The 15162-nt window shown below is 43.8% G+C and overlaps 1 protein-coding gene across 1 annotated transcript in view; it reads left to right on the top strand.

Annotated features, from left to right (window-relative positions):
* Positions 1–15162, top strand: part of MRPS28 (mitochondrial ribosomal protein S28) — a 67452-nt gene that overhangs the window by 6592 nt on the left and 45698 nt on the right. The window contains exons 2-4 of the mRNA XM_018557541.1: positions 4003–4113; positions 4442–4474; positions 5075–5244. Coding sequence (XP_018413043.1) covers positions 4003–4113; positions 4442–4474; positions 5075–5244 — 314 coding nt within the window. The remainder of the gene's footprint in view (positions 1–4002; positions 4114–4441; positions 4475–5074; positions 5245–15162) is intronic.

Genomic DNA, 15162 nt, shown 5'->3' on the forward strand with positions numbered 1-15162 from the left:
AAAAAACCGCCCCCCAGGGCCCCCCCCCCCCCCCCCTCACAACCACTAACACAATTGGTGGTGCTGTCAGAGGCTGCAGGGAGAGGAGTCTGTGTAAAGTTGTGCCACTGGCCCACCTCCCTTAGCTCTCACCTCCATTCAGAATTCCAGAACTTCTCTTGCTATGATCCCACAATGCATCGCTTTCAGTGACTGGAGAAGAGAGCAGTTGAATGACTGAATCTACTCGTCCATTCATAGATCTCAATGCCAGCTCCAGGGCTTTTACCCTGATGCTTAGTAATACATCACTGACTGGGAACAAGCATGTATCCAATGAAGTGTTTTCTAGATCCGTTACTAAGTAGCAAAGGAAAGATATAAATGGCATCCGATCCTACCTTGATCTGCACTCAGATATCGTAATTCATGACATTGAACACTCCCTGTGCCCGTGAAATTCAGTATTCTATGTATAAATCGTGATCTAAATATTTTCCACACAAATTGCAGGTAGGTGAAGGTGGATCCCATAGAACGTATAACTTGAGCTTATGTATTTCACAACCATTCTCAAGGTTGTTGGTAGGCCGCTTCCAATCTCAATAGATAAAATAGGGGAGTGGGCATTAATGTGGCAGATGAGGTTTAATGTCGATAAATGCAAAGTAATGCACTTTGGAATTAAAAATAAACAAATGGGTTATACAATTATGGGTATGCCGCTGGGGAAGTCAGAAATGGAGAAGGATTTGGGGGTCATTGTAGACCACAAACTGAAAGGTAGTTTGCAGTGCCAGGCTGCTGTAAACAAAGCTAGCAGGGTCTTGTCCTGTATTAAAAAGGGGATGTATTGCAGGGACAAGTCTATAATTTTGCCACTTTATAGATCATTGGTTCGACCTCATCTGGAGTACGCGGTCCAGTTCTGGTCACCAGTACTAAGAAAAGATGTCCTTGAGTTGGAAAAAGTCCAGCGGAGGGCAACCAAACTAATTAGGGGTATGGAGGACCAGAGCTACGAGACAAGGCTACTAAATTTAAACATGTTCACATTGGAGGTGAGGAGATTGAGGGGGGATATGATCTCCATGTACAAAATGTTCAATGGTGGCAGCAACATTAGCGATAAACTGTTTAAAATTAACTCCATTACAAAAACTAGAGGCCACCACCTAAAATTGGTGGAAAAAAAATTCCAGCACAAGGGGCAAAGGGGGTTCTTCACAGTAAGATCAGTTAGGGTCTGGAACTCACTGCCACAGACAGTGATTTCAGCAAAGAATGTGGAATTGTTCAAGAAACTTTTGGACGATTTCTTAAGGGACCGTAATATACAGGGGTACAGGTACTCCTAGAATGAGATCCTAATAGGTTGGACTTGATGGACTAATGTCTTTATTCAACCTCAAATACTATGTAACTATGTAACTTTAATAGTAACAGGCATAGATGGACCTTCAGGCTGGTGGTCTACTATGTGAAGGTGAATTATGCCAACAGAAGTATTAAACATCATTTTAAATAACTCTTTTTTATTGTGACTTCAGTAGTTAAGCAATTGCATTAAGGGCCGCTGGCCGCTGGCCTCTGGAACGCACTGGAAGGCAAACTGGCTAGCTCCCTGCTTTCAGGGGCGGAGGGGGCATGCCAGTGCATTGAAGTCAAAGGCACCACAGCCACGCCCCCGCCTGCAGTGCGATCACCCGAACGTGTGGCACATTAGTGCATGCACTATTTTTGCATGTAGCACTGGACCAGAACGCAGGCACTAATGAGCCAAGCTCATGGGTGCGGGCGAGGGGCGTGGCTGCAGTACCATTGACTTTAATGCACCACTACATCCCCTCCCGCCCCTGAAAGCAGGGAGCCGGATGGTTTGTGTTCCGGTGGCCGAACGCTCTGGAACGCACTCTTTGTGGTGTCTACCGGCCCTTAAGGGCTAGTTGACACCACACCAGCCTCAGTGCGTTCCAGCCTGATTGTGGCTCGGATGCAATGGATCACATTGTGGCCGGCTCACTTTGTTTTGGGGTGGGCATGATTCGAAAAAAGTTTCCTAGCCTGCCCAATAGGTGAAAACCCGATTTTGCTCAGAAATCGAACGATAATCGCAATGTGTATGGGCACCTTTAGACTAATGTCCCTCTGATGTCAAGGGTACCCTTAGGGTTCTTTATCTCATTAGAGTGACAGTCCACCTAGTAAGACCTGGGAAGCTACTTTTGCTTCATCTTGTCCTAACATTATAGCCACTTCCTTTACCTCCCTTTTAACTCTGAGAACATTTCTAGGAGAATTTCCTGAGGGAACAAATCATCAAGCTTCTATATTGGCACCCAGTCTCCTCGCTGTGAATATATCATCCACTTAGCTTGCCATTAAGCTATCAGGCTTAAAACAGCAAAGTACTTTATAAGTCTCATGTCTGCAGCATCCCACCTTGTGTTCCTGTTTAGTCCAATACAGGATAATGTTCTTCATGAGTGAATTCATGTTGACTTTGTGGACTATTAGGCAATGAGGAAGGGTTTTAGAAAAATAATTGTGTGTTGGAAAGATTGCGGAACATTTCTTGTTCCAGTCCACTCACTCTGAGACGACTGTGAACTGAAGGATGTGAGCTGGGGACCACCTTGGTTTTCCCACCTACCCTGAGCAGCTGCAGTGGTTTGTGTCTTGAGCCTTTCTTTGTTTAGGATTTCTAGTGAACCGTGTAGGCTGCTCTATACTCAGAATAGCCTTAAAGGCCTTGAATTGCTCCTGAAGACACATGTACTTAGAACAGAGACAGTTGCTGTCCCCATTCTTGTCTTTTGGGTACTGCTGACCTGCAAGACTTGTCTCCATGTTGACAACTCAAACTGATCAATTGAAACTCCTGTAAATTTCTGGGTCAGGAAAAACTAAACGGCAACACTTTTTGTTCCGCTTCTAGTTTGGCATCTACTTAGCACCGTGCATTTCCACCTAGATCATGGTGGAAGCATTGGGAGCTCTAATTAGACGGCCTTTCATTTCTATTTTTACAGATTTCCATGCTTGAGTGGAGTGTACCTTTAACATGTGATTGATGAGAAGAAAGAACGTAGTTATCCGCATGGACAGTGAACAGCAGACACTTTGAAAAAAATGGTTGTCCTTCATTTCTTTCTTTTTTGGCCTGCACCCTCTTGAGCTGAGATCAGCATTCATAGTGCTAATGAGGGGCTACGTGAGAGTGCATGGTGACAGAATATCTGCTTCTTATGGCCTTTGCTTCAGTCTCCATGGCAATGTGATTTCTCATTGCCCTGATACCTGTGCATTATTCTGGAGACGAGGAGACAGGAAACAAGTTCCACTTCCTCATTGGAGATGTTCGCATTTGATGAGTGTCATGGAGTGTGTGATATGGATGTTTTCTTCGGCTGCTTCTCTATGTACTAGGCCTTATTAGCTAGTTTTTTTTTTTTTTTTTTTAAAGGGTAGAAATTCTTAAAAGCGCAAAAACTTTTTTTTTTTTGGGAGTGCTAAAATCCACTGTGAGCTTCAAGAGCCATTACCTGCTTGTGACCTATAATATTACCTAGAAATGAAAAACGGATTACAGACAAAACACATAATTCAGTAATAAGCTGCATAAGCTATTTTTGTTTTTTTTTACTTGAGTACAATTTGACAGAAAAGCTAATGATCCCAGATCATATTTCTGACTCAACGCCTGCCATTGGTGCAGACATTTATTTGTGCGATGTAGACACTGGTGACCTACTCAGAAACTATGACTAAAAAGCAGTAGGATCTAAGTTTCAACTAAAAGCAAAGTTCTAACCAGTTTTGATGATCTTTGGGCTACCTCTACCCTTACCCCTTAACTATGCATCGGAAGTAAAGAAAAAACCTTCCTAAATGCCCCTTTTATGTGCTTACATCTGTGGTCATGTGACATTCCAGCCCCCAGTCTTCTCTTTCCTTAGCAGACTCCTTTGGGTGTCCATATCACTGCCTGTGTGACATTGACACTTTACATTGGCGTTCCAGTGGCTGGATCCTCTCAGGATCCAGAAGAGCCGTCTCACAAGTGATGTCAGTATGAGGGAATGTCCGGGACCAGCTTGTGCGGGCATGCATGCAGCACTGTACCCAGAAACGGTGCCTGCAAGGGAAACGGATGGAGAACATAGGTGAGTAAAACTTGCCTTACAATGTAAGAAGAAAACAAAACAAAAAATGGCTGCGAGGAAGTGAGAGGAAGCGGTGAGAAGGGGAGGTGGTCTTTGTCCAGAGATGGGCTTTAAACATTTGAAAGAAAAACTCATTCCGGAGCACAGACACCAACAAGTCTCTTCTGAGCCACCCCACTGATTCCTGTTCCTCTGTTTTCCTAAGAGCTTGACTACACTTAGCTGAGTTCCACCCACCCGTAACCCCCTTGTTTACTCCGAGAACTGAGACCTAGAAAGGTGCTGCCATTGTACAGGAGGGTGGTGAAAGAATGGTGCTTAGCCCAGAAGTTAGGAAAATGGAGCCCTTTTCTTACAAAGTTATACCAGGGTCAGTGGAATATGCTAACAAGGTTTTTCTGGCCAACTAATTTGTATCTTTTGGTACCTGTCCTTGGGTAGAACATTTACTCTATAACAGTATACAATGGCTGATAAGTTCATTTAGGCCTTGTTCACACCAAATGCAGAGCAGATCCGGTCAGGTTTCTGCACACGCACGCTAGTCTTTTAGATGCGTTTTTGATGTGTTTTTGACGCGTTTTTTTTTTTAAAGTTTAAAATGGGCTTTCAGTGCGTTCCAGGCATTTGCATGTGTTTTTGATGCGTTTGCAGATCCAGAGCAGGTAAAATAGGGCCTGCTGCAGTTTTTTCACCTGCTCTGGACCTGATCTGGAACTGCACGCTGCGATGTGAACTGGAGCAAAAAATACCATTGGAATACATTGGACGCAGTTTTGATCCGGTCTGCAACTGATGTGATCTGCACCTGCTCCGTGCTTGGTGTGAACAAGGCCTAAATAGAGTTGCTGGAGTTTGAAGAAAGCAAGGAAATGATGCTATAACATTGATTATTTTTTGTCATATTGCGTTTGCAGATAGCCATCAAGGAGAAGGAAACCTTTGCCTCTTTACTTCGTCATTCGCCACTTATTCAGATGGGTCCAGCAAAGGACAAGGTAGTTGCTGGAGAAATTGTGCTCGTTATTGATGATGACCTGTACGTCGATTTTGGGGGCAAGTTTCACTGTGTGTGCAAGAGGCCCGAGCAAGATGGAGAGTAAGTAGAGACAACGATACTACTATAGCTACACTGTGCTCCTTTTTTACTTTCCCTGTTTCATGTGAAATCTACTTGGGAATTATTACAGCAACCTTTATTTCAATGGGGATATCTTGCTAGGTAATACGCAAAAGAAAGCTAATGATCACAGTGGTGATTGTCTAACAGAAGGGTTCTGATTATGACTTTTGAGGACCATTCCACTATCCTCCTGTTAGATAATGTTTCAGCTTTGTATAAAGAGAAGGAGAGAGTATCATTTCGAATGGAAAAGTCATTTGCTTTACTTGGTTCTGGAAACAGATAGTTACGGGCTACCTGGTTCTTCACAGAATGAACAACTAAAGGCAAACTTGTCTGAGGGGGTCCAAACTTTGTGTTGAACATGTTAAAACATTTCAATGTTAAAAATAATTGTACTTCACAGTTTTGGTGGAAAGATGTTTGTCTATCTACACTGTGTACCCAGGCCAATCTGTGTTTTTGAAGATTTTGCTTTTGACTTGAGTAAGATAATCTAGAACACATTTGGAGGCAGCAGTCATTGGTTTCGGACTTTAAAGCTAAACTCTAGGTATAAGTATATTGGTGATAAAGCTTCAGTGGAGGCATCTTTTTTCCATGATCTCTTACAGGAGTGAATTTCCCTTCCTAGGGGTAGTATTCCTCTCACTTCCTGTTGTCTCAAGGACAGGAAGTGAGAATAAATCTTTCTAATAATACAGACAGCAGTAAAAACCTCTCTGTGATCCGGAAGAAGAGGCGGGTACCGCTCGTCTGCACGTCTAACAAGAGGCAAAGTCTTGTAATGTACATACAGTACCATGAACCAGACCCAAAAAGGCAGGCACTCCTCGTCGACACGAGCGCGGTAGCATTACAACTACCCCTGCTGTACAGTAATAGCCCCTGTTTGTAAGTAGGAGTCGTATGTAAGTCAGATGGTTGTAACTCGGGGACTGCCTGCATTTATATATACTTACATTGGTTGAGCCTGGCACAATGTTAGTGTACATATATTATATCTGGTAGGGCCACTGGGATACTATACTGTAAAATGCTGTTGTATCCGCAGCTACTATAGTACTTTACAACGGTTTTCCGGGTTCTTCACTGCTGCTGTTCCAAGTGACTTCCCTTCTGCTGTGAAAACACAGAGGGTCACTTGATCGGTTCATCGTATTTTTATCACTAAATACTAGGCATTCTCTGTTTGGATGAGGGGTGGTGACATCATGTCTAAGTTTACTTTTTGGACCGTGTTTCATGTTACATCCATATCTACCTATGGTTGCTAATGTACAGGTTATCTGAGCATTCGCCTTTAGGCCTGTGGAGAGGTGTGGGTGAAGCATACTACAAACCCCCTCCAGTTTCTGCTTAAAAGGGACATGAACAAACTCCAAGGCATGAATATAAACGGTAAACATAAGAAGCGTACATTCTTAAAAGGGAGTAGAGAAGAACAGAAATGGTGGGGAACGGATAAACGCCAAGTCATCGGTTCCTCATAGGCAATAGAAAAAGGCACACAAGGGATATAATATTCAATACAATAAAGGGTGTAAACCGAAACAAGTGGGGAAGAGGGTGATCTCCCGCTGGGCTACTGAAATGTCACACGGGGAGATCCGGGATATGTAACTGACGATTAAATGTAGGCAAAATGGAAAGAAAGAGAATATACAATAGCAATCGGTAAGAAAAGGTACACATAGACAGACAAGAAAGAAGGAAGAGCAGGGACTCTAAAGGAAGGGGAATCCTCCCCACTAGGGCTGCAGCTACCGATTATTTTAAAAATCGATTAGTTAGCTGATTATTGAGTTTGATTAATCGGATAAAAAAAAAGGCTCCTGTGATGGACTATTAGTTTGTATTGAGATTGTAGTCCATCACCGGAGCAAGCTTGGCGCGGTGGAAGTAAAAAAATGCAGAATACCATTATACTATAATGTACTATTGCTGGGATTTGTAGTCCTCTGTAGCTGGCGTTATTCTGCATTGCGCTGTATATAATGTATTATTGCTGTGATTTGTAGTCCTCTGTAGCTGGTGGTATACTGCAGTGCGCTGTATATAATGTATTATTGCTGGGATTTGTAGTCCTCTGTAGCTGGCGTTATTCTGCATTGCGCTGTATATAATGTATTATTGCTGTGATTTGTAGTCCTCTATAGCTGGTGGTATTCTGCAGTGCTCTGTATAATGATTACACGGCGCAATGCAGAATAACACCAGCAATAGAGGAATACAACAAATGACAGCAATTGTACATTATACTATAATGTACTATTGCTGGGGTTTGTAGTCCTCTGTAGCTGCTGGTATTCTGCATTGCACTGTATATAATGTATTATTGCTGGGATCTGATGTATTCTCTATAGATGGTGTTATTTTCCATGCCCGCTCAGCACTGCAATCATCGGAAGCCCTCCCCTCAGGGGTGCGGGCTTGCGATGATCGCAAGTACGATCTGCCTGTCCAAAATGGGCAGATTGTACAAGATTTTGATGACCTTACAACCATCGCACAATGCGGAATACCACCAGCTATAGAGGAACAACAAATCCCAGCAATAATACATTATACAGGGTGTTTAATGTATTATTGCTGGGATTTGTTGTTCCTCTATAGCTGCTAGTGTTCTGTAGTGTGCCGCTGTTAAAAAAAACAAAACAGGAAACATTAAAAAGGTATCTCGAGTGTCTTACTTTGAATGACGGTGGGCCCTTGATTGTCGGCGGACAGCGGCGAGTCAGGAAGTTCACTGGGAGGAGTGGAGCAGATGCATGTCCTCAGCGTGCGGTGAGCGGCGTTGCGTGAGCGTCTTAACCGGCGTGGGTGTGAGCGGCTTAACCCGCGTGGGGGCGTAGCGTGAGCGGCTTAACCGTCGTGAGCGGCGTGCAGCGGCGAGCGGGAAATTTTACCCGAGGAATCGACGATGGAAAACGTTGACCTTTTCCATTATCGATTTTAATCGACTAAATCGAATAGTTGTTGCAGCTCTACTCCCCACTATTGAGAGTCACGGGACAGAGTTCTGTTGTAAAGAGAAACAGTCATAGGAGTATATGAACTCAATCCAGTGAAGCCAGGTATTCCGAGATTTTTTTTTTTTATCATTAAGGGAACTCGTAAGGTCCTCCCATAAGGTAGATCTCCTCAATGCGATCGAGCAAATGCCGTATATTGGGGCGACCTGGGTTTTTCAAAAAGGCAGAGACACCAGCGCCAGCAGCATTGACCACATGTCACACAATCGAGGCTTGTAGGCTCTCAAAGGAAAGGAATTATGATGCAGGAGGAAGAAGGTGGGGTCTGGAAGAACCGGGTGTTCAGTGAATTTCTGAGCAAGAGCGTTCACCTGGTCCCAGAAGTTCTGAAGGGCTGGACATGACTAAAAGATATATGCAGCATACCCGCTGTTGGACTCTTGAATCTCCAGCAGTGGCTAGGAGTCTGAGGGAGTCGGGCAATATATTTTAATCTGTCCAGTGACATAACGTAACTCACAGACATGAGATTGTTGCTTGATACTGCCATTTTTATTTTATTTTTATGGGTACCTTTAGTTTGGATGTAGGACAGTGCCCACTCTGTGGGATCACTTTACTGAATGGCTTGTGTAATACACGGGCTGTCTACACTTGTTCTCAGAGGAGCCTTCCCTGCACGTCTTGTCTCTGCCACCTGAACCCTGATCTCTACAGACCGTGCCAAAGGATTACTTCTGTCAAGTGTCTGACACGGAAAGCGCCAGCCAGCCGTGCAATCTGAGGCATTGATATTTACCTTTCATGTCACTATGGTTCCTGTGGTTTTTTTAAATTTATGTACAGAAGGAAACCTAATGCAATCACGTCCTTTATAAGAAGCTCATTTACATTCACAGATGTGCGTAAATGTAAACATATATTTGCAATGAATGCATTCAGTTGCAGTTGTGCACTTCAGACCAACAGTAGTGCATTTTAAAGGGAGGCCTTGTCTCTCCGGCTACTACAAGGGAAAGTATCTGCACCTTTCTTCAAAAGTCTACCCTGTGCCCACCGCTATTAGATGGACCTCACCTTGCTATTCACTTTTGAAGTTCTATGGATCGCAGCAGCAAAAGTAAGTTTACTTTCCAAACGGATCCATGAAGTGAAGGAATGAACAGTCTGACATTTTTAAAATCGACTGGTGATTTCTGCCCCTTGAGCAAATCAAAAAGTTGGAATAACCCTGGGTGATCGGGCTCTTTTAATATCAGACATCATGGTAAATAAAAGATTTTAGATCAGTGATGCCCCCAATGATTGCTCAGGGGTCACGTGACCCTCGCCAGGCCTTCCCCTTTGACTCTAGGTGACATGTTCTGTTAGGCTGATCTCAGAAGCATCCAAACTATTCTCAGACTTGATGCAGGCCCCTGAGCTTTTCTGAAGCCCCATCTTCTCCAGGTTCCTTAAAACACAGACTTCCCTTTAGTCTCCTGCAGGAAAATAGGGTGCACCCTGATGAGTGTGGCAAATACACATTGGCAAATCTTGTCTGATGTAAATGACCCAGTGCATAAGCATCCAATTGGATTTAGATATGCTTTAACGTGGAGAACAGGTTCACTTTAACCTGTTTTTGTTGTGAGGTTAGCAGGAGGTCACACATACACACTACCGCCAGAATTTGCTACCCATAACACGTTGTTAACCGTATGACAATCAGCATGCAGGAAAGTCCTTTTTGCAGTGCACAGTGTTGCTCTGTACACGCTACTTGAATAGCACACAAGATCTTTCAGCACTGGCTGTGTACAGTTAATATTGACAGCGGTTAATTCATCTTTTGCTCTAGGAGCTCAGTGTTGGCTTAGTGTTAGCACATACCGCCGCTGCCGCACGTCTCCAGCGAGTCCTATGGCACTTTTCCTTCTCACCCTTTGTATTGTGTGCCAAGGTACAAAGCAGCCGTTCTGCAACAGGCAGCGCTGTAATCCTCATGAGGCTTGTTTGTTGTGAAACCCGTGACACCGATTCTTCAAGTTAAATTTGCCTGAGAGGTTGCTGACAGCAGGCTGAACCCTGGCTGATTCTTTCCTGAGTTTCCTAACAGAATAGAACATGTTCCTGATTAGAGCCTCTATCACCTTCTTGTTTACAGGGTTTCAACTTTGGCTGCCCTGTCTCTAATAGTTTTTTTTTCCTGCACACATGCCTGATAAAGGATTGCCTTATGATAGCTGCCTCAATTTTACCGCTTTTGATCAAATCTACAGATGTTCGTATAGCACACCTGTGCTTTGTCAATGCAGGGCAAGGCAAAAGGTACGCTTTAATGCCCCCCTACCAAGCAGCTCCTACTCGCCTTTCATTCACTTTTGTTTCCATGTGACACTGATGGGCCATTCTTCAAGCCTATGTAGTATTATGATGTGTCTCCTGCACTCCTTACAGCGATTGGACCTTGATTTAAGCACGTGACACACTGCATGCGAAACGTCGGCAAGCTGACTAACGCCTGCAGTGTGTCTTGCTGAGCATGAGGAGATGAAAAATTTCAACTTCAGCCAATCGCCTTGCGCGTATAAACCCACGCGTTAGGATTCGAAGTCCATTGAGTTGTTGCGCGTGAGCCGATTGGCTGAAGATGAAGTCTTTTATCTGGCTGTGCTCAGTTCCGTGCCTCGCAGCTTCCCTTTGCTCCGCACTGCTATGCGTGCGTCACAGGCTTAATGGCCATGGTGCTCGAAGTGATTGCACAGATGGCGCCATGTTTTCCAAAATCGTAGAAGACGGAGATCACCAGCACTCAGTCAAAAGCATTAGATTATTTTGCCTATTTATTGAAGAAACATGTCACAAGCGTCATTTAGCCAACGTTTCGGGGCCACGCAGGGTCCCTTCTTGAGGGCGACCTAGTTTTTCTTTAATAAATAAGCAAAATAATCTAATGCTTTTGACTGAGTGCTGGCGATCTCTGTTTTCTCCAATCACCAAGCCTGTCGCATACAAGGAAGGGCCTGGAGTCATATGTTTGCATACCTGGTGGGTATTTTCTGTGTTCTGCTCAGGACAGAGGCATTAAAGTGACTGTGAAGCACGGAGCAGAAAGCCTTTCAGGGAAATTCCCCGCCAACTGGCCACAGCGCACCTTTTTGTTTTACACATTTATTCTAATTACCTCTAATGCAGGGTTGATCATCCAAGGCAACATTTCTATGTATGGTTTACATGCATTAAATGCAGCCATCGGCAAACTGGGTTCTTTGTGTTTTTAGGAAGACTACTGAAGAGCCAGCTTGGTATCATTCTACAGTCTGTTTCAGGACTCAGTGTACAGAGAACTGAGGTAAGGGAAAGTTGTTCTCCAGTATTAAATACTTTATAATTCAGTCTGCCTCTTCATTGCCCAAACAATATGGCTGGTGCCACAGTGTCTGCCACGCCGCTTTTCTTTTAGAATTATTCGGTAATGCTTTCGGAGAATGGGTTAACTCTTTCTGTCCTGCGGTGGCTCCTCTTGGGCTTCTGTGGACAGTCTGGTTTTGCTGTCTGTAACCACATGTAACATTTCAGACTGAGGAATGGTTATTTGTTTGGAAAGTGAAATTAGGGCTCCCTGTGGAATATCCCATAACATGGGTCGCACGATGTAAGCCTTATTCTGTCTGCAATAAAATATTGGCTTCAAATCTGTCTGTATTTGATTTCAATAATTATATTGCCATCAGTTGCAGTATGCAATGGTCATTCGCTCCTTCAAGTTGGGGGAAGTGATCTCTGCAGTGCTATTTGTGCTCATTCTGTGATCCTATTAATGTGCTATGATACAGACGTGCCTTCCATATTCATTTATGTTTTGCCCTAAAGGAGGGTGTATTGTATTTTTATATAAACAAGTTGTCTGATTTGTCGAGACAATTTAATGTAGAAATGTGTTCTTTTCTATCGTCCCTATCAGGTTAATGTGACAGATTCTTCTCTATAGGCCCCCCCCCCCTTCCTTCTTGCTCATACCTACCTTGGAAATGCCCATTACTTGTAAGAAAGTAACCTATCACTTCCCATTCCCTACACAATGTAGTGCTCATTGCTGTTGCAGCAGCCAATTACCCTGCCAAGTGCTGACACATGGTGATGTGTGGGGGGGGGGTCCCCTTAACCCTGTGTAAAATCTGACACATGGCTCCATGCTCTGAGCTCTAGTAGGATGAACACCTTCCTGATTGGCCGGGAAGGCGGCACCATGCTCCCTCGTCATGAGGTGACGAGGGAGCATGAAGCCGGCTTCCCGAATAATCAGAAAGCCGGGCGCCGCATCATTACACGATGCCTGGCTTCTTGATTGGCCAGCTTCCGACCAATCAGGAAGCCGGGTAGCGTGTCATTGCACGCTGCCCGGCTTCCTGATTGGCCAGGAAGCCACAAGTGACGAGAGCATGGAGCCTGCTTCCCGGCCAATCGGGAAACCGGGCAGCGTGTAATGACGCGCTGCCCGGCTTTCTGATACCGGAAGTATTGGACTAGGCGTCGGAGCATTTGGGAGAGTACGAGTACTCGCCCAAATACTCGACATCGGCACCGATGCTAGTATCGGTGCATCCCTAGTATACAACAATACATAGTATACAAGGAAGTTGAAAGTATTAGCTCCAAGTACATAAACATGCGCGCGCACAAACACGTTGGACTATATGGACCTGTGTCTTCTTTCAGCCTTACCTACTATGTTTCTATGGTGTTGACAATCCAGAACACTGCATGATTGTTTTAGCCTGGCTCGAATATTTTGTGCACCTTATGTGGTGCAGTTTTTTGGTCACAAGGTATATGTACTTTGACTCTACTTCTGATTTATCTCTAAAGCTGGCCATACACCTTACAATTATCTGCAGATTTTCTATGGTCAGATGGAAAAGGTGCAACAGATTCCTCCATCTACACTAACTGTGTGGCTGGAGTAATCTCCACCTGGGCCAATCTGTTGCACTTTTTCCATCGGACCACAGAAAATCTCCAGATAATTGTAAGGTGTATGGGCACCTTAATAAAGAAAAGCTCTGGTCTTTACCCTTTGTCTTGCTGAGGATTTGCACACCTGTGCGGAACATTGAATGCATTTCTTCAGTCATGTAAAGCATGTTGGCATTGGAATGACACAGTGGAGGTTTTTTTTTGGCAGGGACTGTTTTCGCTCATTGTATACCCCTTGCTGGGCAACTCACCTTCTATCTATGTAGTAGGATAAATAAACCTTATTTTGGGGCTTGTCCAGATCAATAAATCCCCATACAGATTGCAGTTATGTACTTCACACTGGTAGATTTTTATACAAACTTTCATATAAAAAATCTCATTAGAAATGCTAAAACATTTTAAAGCCCAACTCCAGCTAATACTTTGTAAGCGGTTACAAGAACAGATTGTTTGTTTTTCTTTTGAAAAAATAGTAAAAGACATTGGGGGGGAATTTATCAAAACTGGGGCGGACAAAATCTGGAGCAGTTGCCCAGGGCAACCAATCAGCTTCTCTCTGCAGTTTGTTCAGTTAAGCTTTGAAAATGAAAGGTGGATGCTGATTGGTTGCCATGCACAGCTGCTCCAGATTTTGTCGGCTCCAGTTTTGATAAATTCCTCTCCACTGAGTAAAAACATTTAAAGCATCTCTGCTCGTGTTATGTGGTTTCTTACAATCCTTCTAACTGCCAGTTTTTTAATCCCAATATCTGGATTGGCAACCATCACATTTGCTTGTTTGTTTTCCAGTCTTATTCACTGTATTGGCTCATCACCATCATATATAAAAAAACAGGAACATTTTTTGGATTGGATGTTCCCCGCTGTAGATCCATTGCCATACTGCAGTTCTGAGGGACCTAGAGCCCTGGCTAGCCAAACTGTGAGTATTACAGTCACCTCCTGCAAGTGTCCTAGTCTTTTGCCATCTGCTCCTGTAGTCTTACAGCCTCGTTCATATCTGTGCCATGCTGAAGCAAATGTGATGGCATAGGCGACCCTACATTGCATGCAATCGCACACAGCAATGTTGGGTGCGCTGCAGTGTCATTATTTTTTTTATTGCACCCCAACAGACTTAGCCATTGCACGTGCGTTGCACTGCACCACATTGCATGGTAACCTATTGCCAGGGCTTGAAAAATTTGATAGTGTCTCACCAGTCAGTCAAAAATGTCACCGGTCAGCATGACCGGACTATAGCCTTGCAATTTATGTCAAAAAGTTTTGGGGACAGATAGAGCTTTCTTTTGGAGGTATATAATCACCACGTTTGGGGTTATTTATTTATTTTTTTTACTATGAAATTTAAAAAGTACCATAAATGTACAAAAAAACCCCAAAAAGTTTCTCTACGTTATGTTATAAAACATTTATTCTTACCCATATTTTGAGTAAAACATAAAAGTCGGGGTGACGTCGGGTAAATAGACACCAAAACATGTCAAGCCTTAAAATTGCGTGCGCCTGCAAAATCGCAAAAAACGCCCATAGGTGAAGATTAAAACACTTTTACTGTTTATCAGTTTAGTGTTATCAGTGATTTAAAGGAGAACTATGGGGTTAGCGATTTTTTCCCCCCCATATTTCTCCTTAGGGTAACGGGAGGACACAAATTAGCTTCCTCCCGTCACCCTAAGCTCAGTATACTGAGATGCCGCAGCTGAAGCGGATCCCGACAATTATGTCTGGATCCGCCCAGCTGCGTGAGTGACAGCTGGCTCTGCCTATCTAGAAAAAAAAAAAAAGCTTAAACAGAACGCTTTGCCCACAGTTACCTCCCTGCTGATCCAGAGGAAGGCAAAAACCCCTATAAAGAATTGTTCAATTTGCTCCAACAGGGGAAAAAAAATCCTTCCTGATCCCATAAGGCAATCAGGTATTCCCTGGATCAACAATCTCTGATGCTTCATACACC

The sequence above is a fragment of the Nanorana parkeri genome, unplaced genomic scaffold, assembly GCF_000935625.1.
Source record: "Nanorana parkeri isolate BGI_ZX_2015 unplaced genomic scaffold, ASM93562v1 scaffold289, whole genome shotgun sequence".
Lineage (NCBI taxonomy): Eukaryota > Metazoa > Chordata > Amphibia > Anura > Dicroglossidae > Nanorana > Nanorana parkeri.